The sequence below is a fragment of the Calypte anna genome, chromosome 8 (genome assembly GCF_003957555.1).
Source record: "Calypte anna isolate BGI_N300 chromosome 8, bCalAnn1_v1.p, whole genome shotgun sequence".
Taxonomy (NCBI): Eukaryota; Metazoa; Chordata; class Aves; order Apodiformes; family Trochilidae; genus Calypte; species Calypte anna.
In genome coordinates, this window is record NC_044254.1 from 29188815 (window position 1) to 29211923 (window position 23109).

At 44.8% G+C, this 23109-nt stretch overlaps 1 protein-coding gene across 2 annotated transcripts in view; it reads left to right on the forward strand.

Annotated features, from left to right (window-relative positions):
- Nucleotides 1–23109, forward strand: part of ROR1 (receptor tyrosine kinase like orphan receptor 1) — a 152456-nt gene that overhangs the window by 120877 nt on the left and 8470 nt on the right. For both annotated transcript variants that reach the window (XM_030455609.1, XM_030455610.1), the window contains exons 5-7: nucleotides 18452–18579; nucleotides 19750–20067; nucleotides 21036–21281. In XM_030455609.1, coding sequence (XP_030311469.1) covers nucleotides 18452–18579; nucleotides 19750–20067; nucleotides 21036–21281 — 692 coding nt within the window. The remainder of the gene's footprint in view (nucleotides 1–18451; nucleotides 18580–19749; nucleotides 20068–21035; nucleotides 21282–23109) is intronic.

Consider the following 23109-nt stretch of genomic DNA (forward strand, 5'->3'; position numbering starts at 1 on the left):
ATCCATCTGCTCAGCAGTTTTTCTCCCTGTGATTTCTAGGACCTGAGTTCTGCCCTGATGTAATGGCAGAAAAAGTAGATGGGCCACCTCTGGCTTCAAAATGGGAAGGTGAAATGGGAAAAAGAAGACAGGCCATGCTAGATAAAATAATAATTCATGTGTGTGTGACATCCTTATGCTTTCTGCTTCCCCTAAGCATGGATGGAGTTGGCTAGAGGCAAAAATCTGATTTGCAAACCAGTGTGAAGCAAGTGAAGCTCCAGCAGAACCAGTGCCAGCATTAAGGAAGTCAAGAATCCAAGGAATGGCTGCAGCCCAAAGCCCTGACTGACCCAAACATCCTTCCTTTAACTCTCCTGCCTTTGGCACAGGGCAGCTTGAAATCCTTTCTCTGCCAGGCCAGGGACTTACATTCCATTAATGCTCTGCAGCTCTGGCCTAGCTTGAAGATGCTTTTGTTTTTAAAAAAAACCACAAGACCATAAAAAAAAAAAAGCCAAACAACCCCACGCTCCTGCTTGATAAATAAATTTTATTTTATCTTGCCTGCTGCCAGAGGGTGTTAGAGATACAGGGCCAGCTACAGCATCTGTGGGGTGAGCATCAACACCTCCCTCCCGTGGGTGTGTGCCCAGGAAGGGGGCAGCTGCTGGAATAGTTTCCCTAAAGTGGATGGTGTCAAGGGCACCTCCAGCAGGCAGGAGGCTGGGGGGAGGCCTCTTCTGGCAGATAAGTCAGACCCTCCTGATGTCAAAGGCCACCATCACTTGGTTTTGCTTCTTTTTTTGTTTGGTTGTTGGTTTTTTCCCCATGGAATCTGCACAGGCAAACTCCAGTTTAATTATTTGAGTCGTAGAGGAAAATCAAAAGCATCATTTCCCTGGTTGACTCTTTCCCAGTATGGTTCTCTGTGGGTACATCTCTTGTACACCCAAAACAGAGAAAAGCTGGGGCAGGCACTGAGTTTTTCACTCCTGTGGCCAAGGACAGGGCTTGGGGAAATGGTAGAAAAGGTGAAGCAGGGGAGGTGTAGGTTAGACATCAGAAAAAGGGTTTTTCCACCCAAAGGGTGGTTGAGCACTGAACAAGGTCCCCAGGGAATGGTCCCAGCTCCAAACCTGCCTGAGTCCCAGCAGTGTTGGGATGATGCTCTCAGGCACATGGGGTGATTCTTAGGGAACCAATTCTTGTCACAGGAATGGAAGTTGGACCTGGTGGTCCTGGTGGGTCCCTTCCAGCTCACATTATTCTGTGATTTTATATCTACTTGGCCATAGCCATTTATTGTAAAAATTTCCTGAAAGCAGTTTTCCTGAAAGATGATAACTTTGACACTATTTTTGAAGTTCCATTACTTTGAAACTGACATTTTAGCCACCATTTGTGGCAAGGTTTTGTCCTCTAAGGAATGCAGAAGTGTCTTGTTAACCTCAGGTCTCTTCTCATTGCTACAGAGATTGAAATGAGAAAAGGCTGAGGTCAAAGCACAGCAAAATCCTGGAGATGAGAGAATTTAATGCAACAAAAGAGATACTTTGGCCTGGAAAACAGCTGTGTGCCCAGTCTTTTCTGTTATTATTATTGATCTTTTTTCTCATTCTCTGTTGTTTCCACACTTGCCCTGAACTTCACTTGCTCCAGGAGAAGTCCTGGGCACTGAAATCAAAGAAGGAGCACCCTTGCATCCTGTTCAAGAGCTGCCACAGTGGGACAGACCTCAGAACTGCTTTTTTAAACAGCTGAGTCTACAAATGACTTTGGCAAACCTTGCTGGAGTGTAGGCCAGTGGGAAGAGGTCAGGCAAAAACCCTCTGTGTGTTCTGTCTCAGAGCAGAACAAAATGAATTTATTGTGGTGTGAGGAAGTTTCAAAAAGGTTTCACCTGCAGGTGAAGGATTTCACTCAAGGACTCAGCCCTGGGACTTTATTAGAGCTGAAACATGGGAAGAAGAGCTTGGCACCTCTTGGAAGTGTTCTGTATGTTCACAAGATGTGGTGGCTTAGGTTTTAGAGGAAAAAAAATGAAAATATTCCTGTTCTTGGATGAGTTCCTGTGTGGCAGAGGGACAGTGGTGTGGTTGGAAATCAGAGTGGGTGAGTCTGGCATGGGCTGGCACCTGAAAGGGGGGATGTTCAGTCCTGGTGTCAGGATTGCTCCTGAACACTCCTTTTTGTCTTAACAGAGCTTTCTGTACAGAGATAACCTAAATATAGTGGTGTTTTGTGCTTTATTTAACCACTGGGAAGGAGGAGAGGAGGCAAAGAGGAGAGGGCTATGATTTTAAGGGGCATTTGATTCATCAAATCAAAATGGGGTTTGAGATTCTCAGAACAAGCTTGCAAGGCTTGTGAAACCACAAACCCCCCACAGGGTTCTCTCATAATTTTGTTTTTTCTTTCCAGTGATTAAGATTCTTTTTTTTTTTTAAGCTGAACACATCTGGGTTTTTTAGTAAAACAGATCTTTTGTACAGTGGCTCTGTGTGACTGGAGAAAACCCTTCAATGAGAAAACACACAAGCACTGGCCAGCATCCAGGTGAGGCTTGGCCAAGCTACGTATTTGATTTTGGATGTCCAAAAGTCACAGAGAGAGAGAGAGAGAGACTTTTCCCTCAGCTTCAGAGGAATAAAAATGCCAATAAAGAAACTGGAGTTCCTGGGAAAGCATCCTAAGCCCAACCTCCCTGCTGCTCCTGCCTTCCCATGGCACCCAGCACCCCAGGGGCTTGGGGAAGGAGGTGGATGGATTTCCAGGCCTGTAAGACGTTTTCTTGCTGTTGTAGAAACCACCTCCTTGTTGCCTGGTGATGGTGGGAATGTTGAATGAGGATTGAAGGCAAATCCCAAGAGTTTGGGCTCAGGATCTTTTATAGGCTGGCTGTGGAGTGAGGCAATAGCTGCTGCATCCAGCAGGGAGGATGGAAAGCTCAAACCTGAAGTGGGAGATTCTGTGTGGGGGCCAAGGTAAATATATTTGTGCAAGAAAAAAAAATGGAAATAAAAACTCAGGCAGTATGAAGATGAAGTCTCTGAGTGGCTGATGCTGACAGAAACCACGTTGTGTTCTGTTGCATGACTTCATTCAAAGGAAAATAAAACTCCCTGGGTTTTACCAGGGCCTGGGAGTCAGGTTATCTGCTGGGAGCATGCTGCTCATGGAGATGAAATGTTTCCAGGGAAAGCTGGACTTGTCCTCTTGGCTGGCTCTTTGATCTGGTGTGCACTTATCTCCTGGCTCACCTTTTCCTTTGTACTGGTAATTCTGCTGGGATTTGCTTGGGAACATTCCTGGAGCATCCCAGGGCAGGAGGGTGACTGCTGAGGCTAAGGAGGGGGTTGCTCTTGGGCTTTCCTCAGCAAGCCACAGGAAATGAAAATCCCTGGATTCTCAGCATTTAGGAAGCTGTGTTTGTGTCTTGTAGTAAATGGTTTGGTTCTAGGTGGTGTATTACAGTGCTTTTTATCTGTCTCTGGGTACTTAGGTAGCTAAATATACACATTATCTGAGATTCCCAGGATCCTTTGCCTCTTTACCTCCTCTTATCTCCCAGTCCATGCCCAGGAAAGCTGGAGGAGAATTTAAGGTGAGTTTCAGCTGCCTTAACTCCAGCTCTTTGTGCTAGGTCAGATGCAGCTGAAGTCCCTGTGGTCCCCTTGGCTGGGTTGGACACCTTGGGCTGCTTTGCTGAAGCTGTTTGCATGTTGAGCCTGTAAAGAAATAAAAGAATTGAGCTCCCTCTCTGGGAAAACCTAGACCAGAACCTGTCTTCTGCAGCCATGCATCATCCTCTGCTTTTCATGTGAGCAATGCCCCCAAAATCCCAGTGCTTTGCCCCAGAGCCCTCACCCCAGCACTCACTAACCCAGTGGGTTACTGGTGTTGTGGTATGCTGGGGGATGTCTACCTATGGTCTGGAGAAAGATTGACCTTAGAAGGTGCTTTTTACTACTGAAAAGGCAGGTGATGAACATGTTCAGCAATTTTAGTTGAATGTCCCACCCTTACCTGCCTGGAGCCCTTCTGTCTTTGTGCCCCAGGAAGGCAGAGCATGGCCCAGCAGGGAGATGGTGAAAACAGCTGAATTACCCTCCTGTCAATATTCTTTTTTTTTAAGTGGGGAGGGAAAAATGAGTGAAGTTCATTTTGCCTTGGACATGGGGAGCCAGAGTTCCCTAAAGCATTTTTATCATACAAAGGAAAAGACAATGTGCTCTTAGGACTGGGTTGGTTTTCTTTCTGCCCAGGCTTACCCCTAGCAACCACATATACCCTATATTTGGGTATAGAAATGGCCTTGTGGAATGTTACAGATAGTAGTTAAAGAGTAGTTGAGCCTTTATTTCTACAAGGCTTCAGTAGGGCCAGTTGGATGCTCAGTAATCCTGAGTCAGGATTTGGAGCAAGACATCTCATCCCATCCCATCTCCATCCTTCCTGGAGAACTGCAAATCCCTCTGCTTGTTCCCACAGTGCATCCAAGAAAAGAAAGGATATGAATAGTGCATTTTATCCTGCATTTTATCCATTTTATCTCCTGCCTGAGAAGGTCAGAAAAGAGGCAGAGGCTGTGTGGTTCATGGAAGGGAGGAGTAAATAGGGAAGATTTACTTAGTGAGGAAGCCCTCAACTTTCAGTGTTTTGGAAATAATGAGGTCTTGTGCTTTTTTGTCTATTTAGCTGCTTTTTAGCATTTTGGTAAATGCTGGGGATAACCCTGCAAGGTGAATTGATGCCAGCACTCAGCTCATTTGTTTACACTCTGGATCTGGGAACATTTCAGATTCCACAGAGGAACCTGGGGAGGTTGATACACAGTGCAGACAGATTTTCCTCTCTTTCATTGGTGACCTCAATTGGCAGTATTCATACCAACACTTTAAAAATCCTCAAAATCCTGTAAGTATACATTTTGTTACAGACACAGTGCTCATTTTCCAGATTTGTTTAAAAGGAGCAAAGTGAGGATCATTTTCAAGTTGTTTTTTGGGGTTTTTTTTTTCTGTTTTGGCAACCCTGACCAACAGGGAAGACTGAAAAATTACATTACTTACCCTGATCATCTCCTGCAGCCTCCTCCTTTATGGAGATATTCTTTAACTGAGGCAAAAAATAAGAATAAAAGTCTGAAAAATATTTATTCTGTGCAGTTGGCAATCTGTGTCTGCCTTGGTCTGATAATAAAAGGAGCTTTGTGAGTCAAACCAAATAGATCAGACCTGCCAACTATTGTTCCTGGTAATGCTTATATATCCTTAGTGTCACTCAGAGGCCTTTTTCCCACTGAATTCCCTGGCAGAAGTTGTTTGGGTTGGAGTTCAGTCCACCCCAGGACAGAGGACTTGGGCTGCTGAGATCTCTATTAAGGCTGCAGCTAAGACTGGTTGGAAAAATGGATTGGATTTGATAAAAATGTGGAGCCTTCAGTTATTTGGGTTTATTCCATCCTGAATAAAGCTGAGACTGTTAGTCAGTAGCCCCTAGCCCAGCAGACCCTCACTGGAGAGGAGGAAGATGCTATAACCTGATTTTCCCCCATTTCGTGTGGTCATTCCCAATAAACTGGCATTTTGAGTGCCAAAATTCCTGCTGGAGCTGCTAAAAGTTTGCAGCAGCAGTTGTGTCCAAAGCACTGTGTTTTTGTGCAACATTTCAGTTTTCAGAAAGCCATGTTTTCCTCTCTCAAAATAATGTTAATTTAAGAAAACATTTTTAAAATCTCATTTAGCTCTAACCAAAAGGATCATTTAAATGACTTTATGTGGATTTTTTTGAGCCTGAAGGATCTGACATTTCAGGAACAATGAATTTCCAGCTTCCTGGACAAGGTCAGGTTTCAGTCCTGACTAAACAGAGCTGCTTTGTGCTGCTCTAGTTTGGGAAGGGTTTGGCTGAGTGGGTGTCTTGTCCTTGAAGATGAAATAAAGGTGATGGCTCAGGGTGCCTGATGCACAGGGGATTAGAGCTGATGGTGCTCCAAGGGGGATCTTGAAGTTTCTAGCAGAGATCACTGGTCTGGTGGTTTATGGGCAGAGATTTACAACACCCTCACCTTCTTCCCTGACTTTTCATCTAAAAGTTGCTAAAAGAGGTGGGATTGTTCCAGTGGGAGGGGTCCCTGCCCATCCATTGGGGTTGGCTCTTGATGGTCCTTAAGGTCCCTTCCAACCCTGACCATTCTGTGATGTTTTGGGGAGTGAGGAGCATATTTCAAGTGCCAGAGCTTCTTCCTTCCCACTTTCAGTTTTTTTGGAGCTTTCTATTGTATTCTGGAGGTTTATTGGTAAAAGAAAACCCACAACAAAAAGCTGAAAGGTTGGAAACCAACCTCCTTGATTTCCCTGGGTGGGGTAGAACAGGTACCAAAAGACTTTGCTGCTGGAGGAGAAGACATCCCTTGTGCTGTTGCCTCCTGAGAGCTGTTGCTTATAGGTTTTATTTCTGGGGAGATGGGTGGCAAGGTCTTCAAATGTAGGGGGAAAGAAGGGAAATAATTGCACAGCCTGGGTAAGGTACTTAGGGTGTAAAACAATTTCTAGCATCATGTCTAGATGTCTGTGTAACTGAGTGGGGAAGCTGCAAATGAAACTGGGGCTCACTCTGGCTTTCTGACTGGGAAAATGGAACTTTTGCCACATGGAGCAAGAAGTTGTGCCCTTGTTTTCCTTAAAACCCTGTAACTTCTGGTGGTTGAATGTCCTTACAACACTTTGCAAACTGCCTGGAAGCTCAGCACAGCCATGGGATTTGGTGAGGTGTAAGGGGTGAAATAAAGAAACAGCCAAACATTTCAGCAGCCAGTTAATGCCTGAGGTCATCTCCAAGGTACAGTGAGATTCCCCATTGCATAAGGCCCTTAGTGATAAGGGAAACACTATTTAAAGCCTCTAATACTTCTGTGGTGGTAATAAAACACCCTGCTTAGCCAGGGACTGAAATCTCAGTGAGCAACTCAATCCCTTTCTCATTTTGTTCTTCTTCCACTTCAGTTGCTGATATTCCTTAGATTAATCCTCTCCTGCTAGTTTCAGTTTGAAGCAAGAAAAGGAGCAGGAGGAAGGAGGGATCTGTCAGAGGTTCCTCAGCTCCTAAGGGTGTGCAATTGCTCAGCTCTGGGCACCACTTCAAGCAGGTTTTTGTTTTCTGTGCTGGCTGCCAGCAGGCTGAAAAGTGAATTAAGATGAAAGAGCTGAAGCATTAGGGCAGTGAAATCTCGGGTGGCTCGTGGTAGGAATCAGGCAGGAGAACAAATAATAATAATAATAATTAGAGTCTTGCAAACAAAGCGTGGGGGCTGGCAGGGGGGAGGCAGACTCTGTGGCCACTGCCTGATGGATTTGTTTCCTCTCCAAGTCTCTCTGTCACCCACATGAAAAGTTGTCTGGCCCTGAGGAATCTGCTGCTTCCTCTCCCTTTCCCCTGGGCAGCTGATGCTTCTCCTCCCCCTTCAGATGGACTCAGCCTTTGGTTTTCTCCTGATGAGACATCCCAAGGCTGGGACCCTGAGCCACGTGCTGGACCCTTTGCTGGTCCCTCAAAATTGATGCAAATTTTTCTTCCTTACCCCCCCCCAATGTCTCATCAGACCTTGGGATTCCATAAATGGTTCAGTGGTTATGGGGTCTCTGTCCTTCCACCTTGAAGTGGTTCCTTGGAAGCCCAAGTTCCTCCACCTCCAGGAGAGGATGAGTTCAGGCATCCCCAGGCTCAAAGGGAGGGGGTGGATTCTCCATCCCTGGAGGTTTTTAAGAAGAGATTGGATGTGGCACTGAGTGCCCTGGGCTGGGTTGGACTTGATGATCTCAGAGCTTCTTTCCAACTCAAATGATTCTGTGATTCTGTAACCTAGATGATTCATTTTGGAAACCACTTTAATGAGTTACAAAAGTGCTGTTTTTCACGGTTTTCCACAGGCTCTTTTTTTGTGGTAATAGTATTTCTGTTGTACATGGAACGAAACCAATCTTTTGCTCAGTTGACAGTGTTGTATAATGTGACTTTATTTTTATCTTTTTTGCAATGGTTTTGTACAACAGAAGAGGAAATACATCACCATCTTGGTCTGTTTCTTCTTACTTTTAACCAGATATTCTTGAAATACATTATGGTGATACTCAGCCACTACCTTATATAAATATTTTTCTTGTGTTTTCACTGCATGCATTTAATCACTTGATGAGTGATTTTATTCATTATGAGCATTTCAGTTGCATGAAAATGCAATAGCAAAGGCCATTTGATAATTAATAATTGGACCTGATGACCTCACAGGTCCTTACCAACCTGGATGACCCTGTGGAACAGGTCTCTCTGGTGAAGACCACTTGAAGCTCTCTCATTCCAAGGGGCCACCCAACACTCTTGGCAGCCACCAGGAGTTTGTCATGAGCCAGAACCCTGAGCTGCAGGGGCTGTAAAGGCCACTCCAGGCTGGAGGGAACAATCCTCACCCTGAGCTAACAGTGTGGTTCCTTGTTGCCAGGAGGTGTCAATCACACCCAACTCAACTCCAGAGTTTACTCTGGGTTTCCGCAGCCTGGAGGAGAAGCAGTGGTGTCAGAGAACCAGTGGTTTCAGGCTTGGGGCAAGTGTTTATTCAGTCTAGTAAAAACATCAAACCTGGAAATAAATCTGGATTGACCCAAGGTGCTTTTTCACTACTGTAGAAGGGTGTTAAGCCTTCAGAATGACTTCTCCTACAAAGATAACATCACTCGGTGTGTAGTTACCTACTCGGTTGCAATTTGTGTTGCTTCATCCCAAACCTGAGTGTGAGGAAGAAGATTATAAGGTGTGAGATTATTTATTGTGATAATTAAAACCATGCAGGGCCCTCCAGCTTTGGCCTTTCAAAGGCCTAACCTTGGGCGACTGCAACTACTGTAAAAGGAGTTAATCATTGATTTGGGAATGTGTCAAGTTTATTGATCTTGTTAACAGGGAAAATCTGTGTGTGGCTGCTTTAGTGGGGCTGGAAAGGAGCTGTCATCTCACCTGCTATTAGTTGGATGCTATTAGTGATGCCTGAGCCAACAAAGATCCGTGTTTAACAGAAAAAAAAAAAAAAAAGAATCACAAATGTTACCCTGCTGCAGTTGTCCAGGCAAACTTGTTGTGTCAGTAAATTTAGTTTAAATAAATACATTTTCCCTCAACCCCCTGATTTTGCCTGAGATGAATGGGCACATTCTTTTGCCAGCAGTTAGCACCAAAAACACTTCACAAGCTGCTCCCCTTTCCAGGTTCACAGCTGCTTTAGAGATGTGGAGGTTTTTAGAGGTTAGAAGAGGCCATTGCAGGCTTCCATCTGCCCATCCCAAGGACAGCACAGGCTGAGTTATGTTGAGTTCCAAATCTGGTGGGTTTGAATTAACTAGAGCACATCCTTGGGGGAAAAAGAAATAAAGATAAAAAGTACATGTGTCTTTCTGTTGATTTTATCTGTCTTTAACTTCTGAATATGCTGGTGCTGCCTCAAATCAAAAGACTTTATGAGCTGCTACATCCACAAACCCTCTTCTCTGTACAACCCAACTCTTGTCTCTGCCCAAGTGAACCCAAGAGGTCTCTTCCCTGTGGAGCTCCTGGGATTTGTCACCAGCTCTGTTGCTGCCTGTTTGGGCTTTGTTCCAACCATTCCAGTGTTTTCTCTTGGGTGGTGTAAGGCCAGCAGATGGGGAGTCCCTGGAAGGGTCTTTCCATGGTGTCAGTCCCAGCTGGGTTAGGTCAATGCCATGGAGACTTTGTCCTGCACAGTTCTTGGGTGCAAGCTGTCTGGACCTACCTGTGTTGAAAAGATCAGGGTTTAGTAGGTGCTATTTACTGTCTTTTAAAATTACTTTTGGAATAGAAACTACTTTATTTACATGATAAAGAAATAAATGCATTTTCTTGATGTTCTCGTTGACGGTTTCACCACTTCCATCTTGGTTTGGAGCTTGAATTGTAGCAGAACCTCTTAATCTTGGATTCAACAGCACCTTGAAAGCCTTTTCTTTAGTTTCAGCACCCATGCTAGTTCTGTGACAGACCCTTTTGGGGTTTTACACCCCAAAGTACATTTCAGCACTTATTTAAAGTCCCTGGTGTCAATTTTTTCCTCCTCATGGGATGCACAACATCCCAGGCACGAGGAGCAAGTGAGGATTTGCTCTTCCTTTTGCAGCTTGGTATGGAAGAAAATATGAGGGGAAATATTATTCTAGCACTGAGACATGGGAAGGAACAATCTGGGGGATGTTTGCTTGGTGTCAGGAGCTGGGGTTGGGGCAATGGGTGGAGTCTGATCCCAGTTGTGCAGGAGGTAAACCCAGAGGAGCTCCATGGGATTTTCCCCAGGAATGTTGCTCCAGCACTGGCATACAAGGGTTGTGTTTTGGTTTGGGGCTTTTTGTTTTTTTGGGTTTTTTTGTGAGATAAAATAGGCAGTGGTGGCCTTGCCAAAATAAAGTTCCCCAGCTGGATAAAAGGAGCGGTGGTACAGAAATACCAACTTTCCTTTTGATTTTCTTCTCACACACTGTGAGTAAATCCCTTTGCTGCATGGCCGGTATGTGGGCATGCCTTTTTAGATGATGTTTGGCTTAATCCTCATTTGATTTTCTTTTTATGGAGCTGTAAAATACATGGTTTATATCACTAGCCCATGATAAGTATTAATATTGATACCAGCATTTCACCTACTCAAAGATAAAAAACCAGTACAAGAGCAAAAGAATCCCAAGCCAGACTTTATCAAAACAAACACTGCTCTAGAAACAGTTCTGTTATCTTAAATAATATTTTTCCAGCTAGGGAATGCACTGATATAATAAATATCATGGATCTAACCTTATCAATACCTATTAATTTTAGAATTCCAGCTGAAATTCTGGTGTCACCCTTCTCAGCTGGGACAGGTAGGAAGTCTGGCAGGCATGGCTGCAATTTCTTACTGACAACTGGTACAGTTGGGTGGTATAAATACCCAGAATTTACTCCCATCAAAACACCCCAATATTCACATGTAAAAGGTCTCAGAAATCTGTGATCCATTCACAGAGGCAATTAGCATAATTCCTTCTAATGCAAAGTCCAACTTAATCATTATTCTCAATTGCTGACACATGGGAGTAGTATAATAAACCTATAAAAAGATGGGAGTAGTATAATAAACCTAAACAGAACCATTGGGTAGGGTCTGGGGGGGTTTGTGTGTTAGTAAATATAAAAAAAATTACATTTCCTGCAAACCTGGACAAGTCCACAGAAATATGCACCTTTTCCTTCTTCTGCCACATGGAGCTTTTAAAAAATGATGCTAATTATAAGGGGAGGAAGGTGATTTATTTTTTTTTACCTTGATTACCAATTAATGGTGAAAAAAAGCTGCACAGGAGCATCTCTGTCACTGCCAGCAAGCTGGGCTTTGCTTGGAGTTGCTCAAACACTTTAAGCTTTGACCCTTTCAAAAAAAAAAAACAAACCAAACCTGTTTCCATCTTTGGTTACCAGACCAAAACTAATTTTTAAAAAAGAGGCTGTAATTTTCTTAATTCTTTTCATGATGCTGCCAGAAGATGTTGGCTCTTTTTTGGTGGTGGGAGGAAAAGGCAGGGACTGTCCTATTTTTTTTTTTCTCTAAGAACAAAAGTTTTAGAAGGGATTTGGCCCAGTTTTTAGCAGGAAGCTGCCATTTTTACACAGCCAGGCTTTTTGGAGCTTAGGGCTAAGCATCCTTCTGGAGATTAACCCAAATCTCAGTATTTTGCTGCTCCCTAGGAAGGCAAAATTTATTTATAAAACCCAAGCAAGAGCCCATCCCTGTTAGGGTTTCCCAGCTCTTAATTTTTTCTGAAGCACATTTTTAATCCTGTTTGGCTTTAAGAATGAGTTTCTTATTTAGAAAACAATCTTTTTCACCAGCCATTCTCAGTTTAATATATATATATGTCATTTAATATATAATTCCTGATGCTCTCTAAAGCAGGTTGGCTGCTCCCAGCTGAGGAGCAGAATTTCTGTGTATCTGTCAGCAGCAGGATTTCTGATAGACCTGGCAAGTTCTGGGAACTTTAAATATTTTCCCAGTTGTTAAACTGGACCAACTCTTCCAGTAAAACCAAGGGCTTAAAATGGGTTTGCTTCCCCTGGCCAAAGGGTGAATCTTGTGCTCTTAAAGCCAGCAACCCCCATTCTGCTCATCAGCAGAGAAAAAGGATGGGTTCCTACTTTTATAGCTCCTAGGAAAGTTGTTTAGAAAAAAAAATAAATGAAAAAAAAGGGAGATCTGAAGGGGCTTTAGAAGGAAGATGGGGAGGGACTATTTACACGGGCCATAGGAAGAGGAGGGGGAATGGCTTTAAAGTGGAAGAAGAGGTTGAGATGTGATTTTAGGAAGAAATTCTGTGCTGTGAGGGTGCTGAGATGCTGGAACAGGTTTCCCAAGGAAGCTGTGGCTGCCCCATCCCTGGCAGTGCTGAAGGTTGGATGGGGCTTGGAGCAACCTGGGCTGGGGGAGGTGTCCCTGACCATGGCAGGGGGGGCACTGGAGGAGCTTTAAGGTCCCTCCAACCCAAACCTTGGGATTCTATTCTATGGCAAATAGGTTTGTCCACTGGATCCTTTAAAAGAACCTGGAATGGCAGAGACAGAATTTTTGCAGGTTATTTTTGCTCCTGGTGGTTATTGTCATTTTTTTGTAGCAGTTGTGGGCTGCAGGAGTTACAGATGGGTGCAAATTTTGGGTCAAATAATAGTTTAAACAAGCTGACATTATAGGTATTATTTTTAATTAACTTGTGCTGAGGCATGTGTTTCACTTTTAATTCAAGTGTCAGGTTTGTGAAGTCTGGTTTTCATCATGCTGAAGGTTAAAATATTAGGTCACCAAAAGAAAGACCTATTTGAGTCAGAGAAGACAAATTAAATGTTAGAAGGAAGGAGAGGGGAGGGAGGAGCAGAACTGAAGCTGTAACTTCAGAAAAATAGGTAGAGCAGGAAAGAGTTAGTGAGAGATAAAACGGGCTGCAGAAACCCTGCAACTCATTTTTGGAGTGTTCAACATTGCCTTTTGGTGCTTACAAGTTTTTCTGTCAGTTCAGAATAGTTCAAAGCTGTATTTGAAGTGTCCTGAGGCCCAGGAAAGAGGGGGATGTTGCTTTCTGTACAAATCCCTCCCAGGCAAAGAACAATCTGCAATAGTTTTATCAGGGGGATAAAGCCTGGCAGCTGCAGAATGGGACATGTGGGTGTCCTTCCAGAGGAGAGAAAGGGAAAAAAAATGCATAGGATGGAGAAATAGCTTGAAAATGAAGATAATTTCTCTTGTTATTTAAGTAGCCTGTGTGTAAATGCTGTTTAAAAATTGTCTCTGTGGAGTTAGATGAAATACTTGAATTTTTGGTACTGTCATGGTGTTCATTCCTGTGTATTCCAGAAGACCTGACTGACCATCATCATGGCCTTGGGCATGGCATGAGCATGGTGGGGACACAGTTTTGGGATGGTACATGGAGAGAAAGGTTGGACTGGGTGATCCTTGAGGTCCCTTCTGATGACATTTGGGATTCCAAGTGATGGGGTGAAGCTGGGGATGGTTCCACCATCAACTCCTTATCTAGAGGTTTAATGCCTGATGAGAGGAGGATAAGGAAGGGGTGTGAGGGAGATCACTGCAGCTCCAGGAGGGAATCTGGGAGGAGGGAGAGGTGTTTTTTCTGGGCAGGACAAAGGTTTGCTAGAAGAAGCAACGTTTAGCACTTGTAACCTTACCTTGCTTGTCTGCTCTTCCAAACCATTTTGGGTTTTTTTCACCTCTGCAACCAGAAACAGGGACCAGAGCACCCTTCCCAACCTCACCTTAAAATAGCTTTGTCAAACACAACTTCAGAGCAAGAAGTTTCCTGCCTTTTCCCTAACTCCCAGCAGATGACTAGCAGTTCATCCTGACTAAGGATGTAAGAAACGTGCCAGGAAAGATCCAAAGGCTGCTCCTAGGGTTGTTCCCTAACCAGCTGCAGCTGCTGAGCCAGGACAACCAGCTTGAGCCCTCCTTGCAGGAATGCCCATGGACTCTGCAGGAGGAGTTTGGGGAGGGAAAAGATGGTTCTGTAGTGTCACTGAGGAGAAAAAAAGAGTCAGTCACACAGACTGACCCCCCAGCTCATTTATTGCTTTTGGGTCAATATTTAATTCAAATTCACAGCCACCTTTATTGAGGTTTTTTTAGGCAGCTTCTGCTCCCCCCAGAGGAGTCATTTTGATAGAGACACTGAAAATTCCTGAAGCTGACAGAGAAAAGCAGAGGGTGATTGCTTCGGGGCAGCCTTGCCAAGGGCTGGGTTGCACAAGAAATGTCTTTTATGAAGCTTGCAGCGGGGTGGGTGCTGCTGCACTGCCCAGATGAGCTTAGCAGGAAACACATGTCAGCTCTCAGCAGCCCTGTTTCTGTCTCTGCACAAAACCTCCCTCCTTTCAGCACCCAAATCCTCCCAGCAGAAGGGGCTGGAGGAGGGGAGGGCAGTGATGGGCAGCCCTGAGAGATTCTTGGACCAGTATCTTTGACTAAATGTAAGATTTTTGGGGGGGAATTTGGTATGGCCCAGGTCTAGCAGGGACCATAATATGGCCTCAGCACTAGCCTGGGCCACTTGCTGCCACCCCATATGCAAACCAGCCCAAATTCACATGGATTTGGGCTGCTTTATCCATCTCAGGATCAGAGGCATCGTGTTCATCCAGGCTGAAATGGGAGGTGACAACTAACTTGGTTACTTAGGCAGATCACATTTGCCTATTGAATTTTTGTAATTATTTTTTTTTAGGAGCCAGGTGTCTCAGGGACTCTGTAAATTTGCTGATGTCAAAGAACATTATAGTTTTTTAATTTTTTTTTTACTTTATGCCTGGGCTTTTCTAGTGAAGTGTTTAAGCCCTCGCTGCTCTGTGACTTTAAAGGGGTGTCAAACCAGCAATAGCTTATATTACCCAGAACTTTTCCCTAAATTACCCAGTGACATGAGGGTCTGGGCAATACTCTTCTTTTTTTTTTTTTTTTTTTGCAAAGTAAAATGCAGCCCTCACAGTTCTGAAATATTGTTATGAAGCAGAGCCAGTGTGTTCCCCTTTTCAAAGCGAGCCCCAAGCAACTGGGTTTTACTCTTTGGAAAGTCTGACAGAATATTATTCATCTGTTTGCTTTAAGGGATATCTGCCAAGTAAAAAAAAAAAAACTCTTCATTTTCTTCTGGGCGAAGCTGGGAAATGAGGAGGGAACAAAATACAGTTTATTCAGCAACGTCCCAGTAATTTACACAGTGTTAATGCAGGCACAGGGGGTGCACGGGATGGATGTAATAATCAAAATAATTTATTGATACACCTTTTAATGAACAGCAGAGTGTTCCTGACCATCTTTCATCCCTCCTGCTGGCACCTATCAGCGTTCATTTAGAACTCAGCTCCCTTTTCAAGCAGCTCCCCAGTGTTGGGTTTAGGTTGCAGATTTGTAGGGCCATGATTTTAGGGTTAAGGTGAAGCCTTTTGGTGCAGCTCTTAGAAGGCACCAGAGTCTCCCCAGCCCCATCCTGGAGCTGAGCTCTCTTTTTGCTTTTCTTTTGTCCTCCTGCATCAAGCAGCAGTTTTTCCTTGGAAGAGGAGGTTGCAGAACACTTGGTTGTCTGAACAAGGCACTCTTGGCTGCCTTTTCCCAGCAGTGCTGTTGGATGTACATCATTTAGACAGACTGGTTTAGTGCTATGGTAGTCTGGGGTGTTGTTTTTTCTTTTTTTTTTTTATTCAAGATATCAAAATGTGCACTGTATTTATGATTCTTTCTCATTGGGTACTCATTCAAATCCTTAAAGCAAAAGAAAAAAAAAAGTGGGGAGGAAGAAAGAAATGAATCCATGGGGTTTGATAGGAATGAGCCCACAATTACACCAGCTTGAGAATATGTATTTTTAATACACTGGGTATTGTAAAAATAAATACAGCACGATCTCAGGAGGTTCTGTTTTTCTGTTAATTTATGAAATACTTCTAAGGGAACCCCTGCTAAACCTGGTTACAAAGCTTTTACTAAAGGCAGTTCCTGGCCCCGTTGGTGATGTTTGCTGGGAGAGTTGTTTAGGTCTGGGAAGTTGCTGGTAATCTAGGAAAAAACTGGCAAAGGCAGCCTGCTGGGAAGTGCTCTTGGACAGAGCTCCAGGCTGGAGACAGAGTGGCAGAAAGGGACCTGGGAGTCTGGATTGCCAGGAAGCTGAACATGAGCCAGCAGTGTGCCCAGGTGGCCAAGAAGGCCAATGGCATCCTGGCCTGGATCAGGAACAGCGTGGCCAGCAGGTCCAGGGAAGGGATTCTGCCCCTGTGCTCAGCCCTGGGGAGGCCACAGCTTGAGTCCTGTGTCCAGTTCTGGGCCCCTCAGTTTAAGAAGGAGATTGAGGTGCTGGAGCAGGTCCAAAGGAGGCAACTGGGCTGGTGAAGGGACTCGAGCACAGACCCTGTGAGGAGGGGCTGAGGGAGCTGGGGGTGTTGAGGCTGGAGAAGAGGAGGCTCAGGGGAGACCTCATCACTCTCTCCAACTCCCTGAAAGGAGGTTGGAGCCAGGGGGGGGTTGGGCTCTTTTCCCAGGCAACTCTCAGCAAGACAAGAGGGCAGGGTCTCAAGTTGTGCCAGGGGAGGTTTAGGTTGGAGATTAGAAAGAATTTCTTTCTGGAGAGGGTGATCAGCCCTTGGAATGGGCTGCCCAGGGAAGTAGTGGATTCTCCGTGTCTGGAGCTATTTCCAAAGAGCCTGGATGTGGCACTGAGTGCCATGGGCTGGGAACTGCAGTGGGAGTGGATCAAGGGTTGGACTTGATGATCTCTGAGGTCCCTTCCAACCCAGCCAATTCTGTGATTCTATGTTTGGGGGTGTCCTGGAAGGCAATCCTAGCACTGGTCCTGGCTAATCCCATTAGATGGCTGTGGCCTGTGGCAGGGCTGGTGAGTGGGGCTGCAGGGCTGGCCTTGCACACAATGAAGGGGGTGACTTCAAAGAAGCTAAATGGGATTTGCATTTCCAAGCTTCCCCAGCCCAGGTCTTCAGGAGGGGATGAAAGTGGCTTTTGTCAAACCTAATGGCAGAGTTGATTAAAAAAGCTCTGATTTTCCCCTGTCAGGGGCACAGTCTGATTCCACTGCTGGGCTCTGGGCATCCGAGGGAGGATGAATTCTGCTCCCCAAAAAAGCACCCAAAGAAAGAAACATGTTGCTTACCCAGCTGGGATCATGCTTAGGGATATGCCAGTATAAATCTTCCTGATTTGAGAGCCAAATAACAGATGTCTTGGGTGGGTACCGGCCTGAATAGCAAAGAAATTATTAGCAAATTTTAATGAAGCTTTTCCCTTTGCCAAGGGAGAGCAGAAGTGATGTGTGGGCCCTTCCAGAAATTTGGCCTCAAATCCTCCAAGTGGATTCTCAAAGCAAGAAAGTGAAAAGGCTGATTCATGCAGCTGGATGCATGTTTCAGTGATCACACATGCAAAGCCCTCCTCAAAACACCCATAAAAGTCTCTGTTGTGTGCCAGCACTTAACTGCTGATAGTTCAAAATAAGCAGTGACTGGGCTGGTCTTCAGAGGTTTAGTAATTTCCTTTCTTTACTTTGTTTGAAGAATATTGGCAAATAATTTCACATCTGGATTTATGTATTAAATGTCTCCTATATTGCAGCAAGCAAAGCACCTAACGAAAGAAATCTGTCTGTTTAACTCCTGCCTCAGCTTTGGTTCTGTTTCAGCAGTAGCTGTTGCCACACTCAGGGAACATTGAAGAAATATTTCCTGTTTTGAGGGTATCACTGCTGGGAGGGAGTTGGTTTTCTATATACAATTTAAATTCTGTCTCTGCTAGTATGACCTTCCTGCTGTGTTTATCCACATGAAGTCCAAGTTTGGTTCAAAAAGAGAAAACAGCACGTTAACTGCTTTAAATAAACAGAAATGTCTTTTTTTTTTTCCCAGGCTGTTTGTTTTCTCTTTAATCACACTGGGTGCATTCCTGAATACAGCCCTCACCCTCGTGCAAAACCAGGAATCTCATCCAACATTAATTCATGTTCTGCCTGACCTGAAATCCCACTACCTGGTTTTACCAGGCAGATGTTGTCTTAATAAATAATAATTTAAAAAAAACAAATTTAAAACAATAAGAATTTTGTTATAATCCTTCTATTCCCTTTGGGGTGGCTTGGGAAACACTGAGAACTACCTGCAGCACCAGGGGAATTCCTGAAGGTTCAAACCTCCCTCCAATCCCTTCTCCCAGGCTGGTGGTGGAGGGGAAGGCAGGAGGTGGGCTCCAGCACCCAGAAGGAATCAGGTTGGCTGCTGCCAACACAAAGGGAGGGTCAGCACCCCAGGGAGGGTGTTTTGCTGCAAAAATTCTGTGTGAAACATTTCAAGCTTTTGTGTTTCTGATGGGTTGCAGGGATGAGTATGAAGAGGATGGGTTTTGCCAGCCCTACCGGGGCATCGCCTGCGCGCGCTTCATCGGCAACCGAACCATCTACATGGAGTCTCTGCACATGCAAGGGGAAATAGAAAATCAGATTACAGGTGGGTAAAAAAAAGAAAAAAACCTCCCCCCTCTCCAAAAAAGAGCAAATATGAGTTCTGTTCTGCTCTTTAGCCTCTCTTGCTTGGAGCTTCCCACCACAAAGCTCACGCCGGGACCTGTCGTGAGTGCGGTGTCGGGAGTCATCAGAAGTGGTGATGCCAGCAGCCTCCATGGCTCTGCTGATCCCAAAAACCCTAAAAAGGGATTTTCCAAGGAGAATGGGCTGTCTATCTGCCTGTCTGGGACAGGCTACCTTGCAGTGTGGTTTCCTCAGCAGATTTAAAAAGCAGAGAGAGACCAGGCTGAGTTGATCTTTAGGTGGCTGCATGCAGGCAGCATTTAGGAGAGCTGTAGGTGCTAGAAGAAGGTGAACCTGCTCCAGCCTAAGGCAATTTATGCACAAATAATTCAGCAGAATCTGTTTTCCCTTTAGATTTTGTAAGGAGGCTTTTTTCATAATTTTTGTGGGAGATGCTGTGCTGAATCTGAGCTGAAGCTTCATAAATATTGTGATACTTCTCTGTTGGTTTTTTTAATAAGATCTTGGCCAGATCATAGTCAGTATCATCTTGTCTATATTCAGAATTTGTCTTGCTGTCAGAATATTCCAAGCTTCTCTTCCCCTATAGTGTTCTTCTTTCATTCTGTAAATGCTGTCAGCATTGCAAAAAAGACTTTTGCCTTGCTCACAGTGGTTTCTGTACAGCCAGCAGTTCATAATCTCTTGCCTTTTTGTTTGGAAAGTCATTTGGAATATTATGGGCTCTGTCATCTTTCACAAAGGAACTGGTAATGTCATCCTGCAGCCTGCAGGGACTTTGGTTTTCACCTGTTGGGTAGAAGGCATCCAAATATTTTATGACTTTGCAAACCATTATAAATTACTTGGAGGGGGGAAAAGAAAAGAAGAAAAAAAAGTAGTATAATTGGGTTTGGGGTTTTGGTTACATTAATCCCACGTTGAAAACCAGCTGTATTTTCTCTGTCAGCCAGATCAGCATTGTTAATAACTTTTAATGTAATTAGTGCTGCCTATTTCTGGAAGGCGCCGTCCATCACCTGAACATCTGAAAACAATTGTTGGGGAGGGAGGGTTGTGCTGGGGAGGCAAAAGCCCAGGAATCCAATTCCCAATGGGTGAAGTGAAATCCTTTTTGTATATTTTACAGCTGCCTTCACCATGATTGGCACCTCCAGCCATTTGTCAGATAAATGCTCCCAGTTTGCTATCCCTTCCCTCTGCCATTACGCCTTCCCCTACTGTGATGAGACCTCCTCAGCTCCCAAGCCCCGGGACCTGTGCCGTGATGAGTGTGAAATCCTGGAAAATGTCCTGTGTCAGACAGAGTATATTTTTGCAAGATCTAATCCCATGATTCTGATGAGATTAAAGCTGCCCAACTGTGAAGATCTTCCCCAGCCAGATAGCCCTGAAGCCGTCAATTGTATCCGCATTGGGATCCCCATGGCAGATCCCATAAATAAAAGTAAGTGGAAACAGTCTGGGCTTCCCTGAAAAAAAAAAAAATAAACAGCAGGAAAAAGGTTGGCTAGAAAGACTTGTGTGTTGGAGTTGGAGCTAGTGCTGGGCTTTGGAAGCTGCCAGGCTCCATGCTCTGGAGTTATCCTTGCTCCTGCACTGCTCCCTTGGCTGGCTGAGGGTGGGGAGAAATGCAAAAATCATTTTTGGAGTTTTCTCTTTAGCTGCCTGTGGCCTCACACTACACCTTGTGTGTTGGGTTGGGGTCTTTTCTAATTAATAGATGGTAGGAAATGATGACATGGGAAGAATTTGAGGGTAGAAAATAAAAAATCATTTTTTTGAGTTTTCTCTGTAGTTGCCTGTGGCCTCACACCTTGTGTGTTGGGTTGGGGTCTTTTCTAATGAATAGATGGTAGGAAACGATGACAGGGGAAGAATTTGAGGGTAGCTTCAGCCTCCCCATCTTCCTGCAGGTGCTTCAGCAAGACCTTGGGTGCTTGTCAGGAGGAACATTTATAGGGCTGGGTCCCTGGCCTAATTTTAGGCACTGACTGAGCTTGCTCTTTGATCAGGCTGAGCTGTTCCCAGCCCTCAGACATCTGAACAGTCAAACATAAAACACGGCTCCAACAAATCCTCCACCTTCACAGGAAAAATAATGGCTGTGATTCAGGTTCCCACTGTAGTTTTTACTTCTTTTGTGTATCTTATATTAAAAACGCTTGGCATAAGCTGGTTTCATTACAGAAGCATAAGCTTTAAATCCTCCCAGGAATGTCAATGCAAAGCAGCCCCAGCCTTACAGCCGCAGCAAATTGGGAGCCCGTGCTCCCAGACTGGGTTACCCAGCCCCGGGCCAGCAGCAGTGTGCTGAGGGATGCTGGCAACTTGCCCCCACCAACCATTGCTTTGAGTTTATATGGGGTTTGTTTGGGGTTTTTTTGTTGTTTTGTTTTGTTTTTTTTTCTCCAGATCACAAATGCTACAACAGCACAGGAGTGGATTACCGAGGGACGGTGAGCGTGACCCGGTCGGGGCGGCAGTGCCAACCCTGGAACTCCCAGTACCCCCACACTCACACCTTCACTGCCATCAGGTACCCCGAGCTCAACGGGGGACACTCCTACTGCCGTAACCCAGGCAACCAGAAGGATGCCCCGTGGTGCTTCACCTTAGATGAGAACTTCAAGTCTGAACTTTGTGACGTCCCAGCCTGCGGTAATTGCCCTTTTTTCTTACCCTTTGGTTTGGAACAATCAGTGGGAAGGGGGGTTGGTGCAAAACAGAAGTTTGAGGGATCTGCAGCATCCTCATCCCAAGGAGACCTTCCAGCATTTGCTGGGTGGTATGAAAATATTTCTTAGGGAACACCTGAGCAGTGCCCAGAAGGTGCTGAAGCAGCAGTGTGTTCCAGCCCCAGCATCCCTGGCTGCTGTTACCATCAGGACAGCTCTGCAGTCCAAATGAATATAACACAATATATATAATATAATAAATATAATAAAATAATCATAGAATGGCTTAGGTTGGAAAGGACCTTAGGGATCATCTCCTCCAAGCTCCCTGCTGTGGGCAGGGAAACCTCTCATCCAGCCCAGGCTGCTCCAAGCCTCATCCAACCTGGGCTTGAACACCTCCAGGGAAGGTTCCAGAGTCTCACCACCAACTTCTTCCTCAGATCCAGTCTGAACCTCTTCTCCTTCAGTTTAAATCCATTTCTCCTTGTCTTGTCTCTGGACACTGATGAAAAGTCCCTCTCCAGTCTTCCTGTAGGTTCCCTTCAGGGATTGGGGGGCAGCTCTAAGGTCCCCCTGGAGTTTTCTCCAGACTGAACAATCCCAGCTCCTCAGCCTCTCCTCATAGCAGAGATGCTCCAGCCCCTGGATCATCTTTGTTTGGCTCCTCTGGACTCATTCCAACAGATCTGTGTCCTTCCCATGGTGGGGACACCAGACCTGGACACATTATTCGAGGTCTCACAAGTACAAAGTGGGAATAGATAATAAATACAGCTCCAAACCTCACTTAACACAGCTCAGGCCTTGTTTTAAAAATAGAAATGACCTCACCAGCTCCTCTTAGCTGTGTTTTAAGTTGACAAAACTGCCCTGACTGCATCTTGGTTTTGCAAAATGGAAAAAAAATGGAGATTTAGCTCTCATTTTATTCTCAGACCTGGGGGAAAGTGGCTGGAAGACCTGAACGAATGGTTCCATATTGTTTCATCTGCATTTAAAATGAAAAATAACGATAGTATCAGGAGAAAAAAAAATAGAGGTTTTTGTATGGACATACCAGAAATGTTCTGGAAATTCACTGTACAAAGTTTCACACCAAATTTTCTGTTGCCTACAAGTTGTCACAGTAATGTTACCTTTCCCCTTGGAAAGGAGATCCCTTTTGATGTTAGAGTTTGATAGCCAGAACCAAATTCAATTATTTGTGGTTATGGCTATGAACATTCCTGCAGTCAGACATGTTCTGAGCCTGCTCCAAAGTCTTTTCCAGTTAATGGAAAGATGGGGAATCGATGCCAAAATGGGATATAAATTATGTCCTTACTGAAAGAGGAGCTCAGGCAAAAGGCAGACAGTCTGGGCTGTATCACCTGCATCTCTGAAATCCATCCATGCTTTTTAGAGCCCTGCATCTCCCTTGCTGTTATTTCAGTGCAATTAACTTCAGTTCTTTTTCTTGTTAATTAGGCACACTGATAGACTGCTTACCCAAGAAGGGATCAATCTGTATCAACTGTTCTGGAGATCTTTTTCAGCCTCTTTCAGATTTTTAATTTTTTTTCACCAAAATATTTATCTGACCAGCAGTTGGCAGGACTCTCCTTGGCTTTCCATCACCAGAGGTGCTGCTCTGGGGCAAGCTCAGGGGGGTCTCTAGATGACCCCCAGCAGTGATGCTCTTGGATTTTCTGTCCTCCACTGCCCTGCCTGACCTTTCAGCCTTTTGCATTTTGTGTTTTCTACAACTTGGGGCTGTTTGGGTGCTTGAGATTTGCTGCTGCTTGCCAAGGCTCCTTGTGATGGGCTCT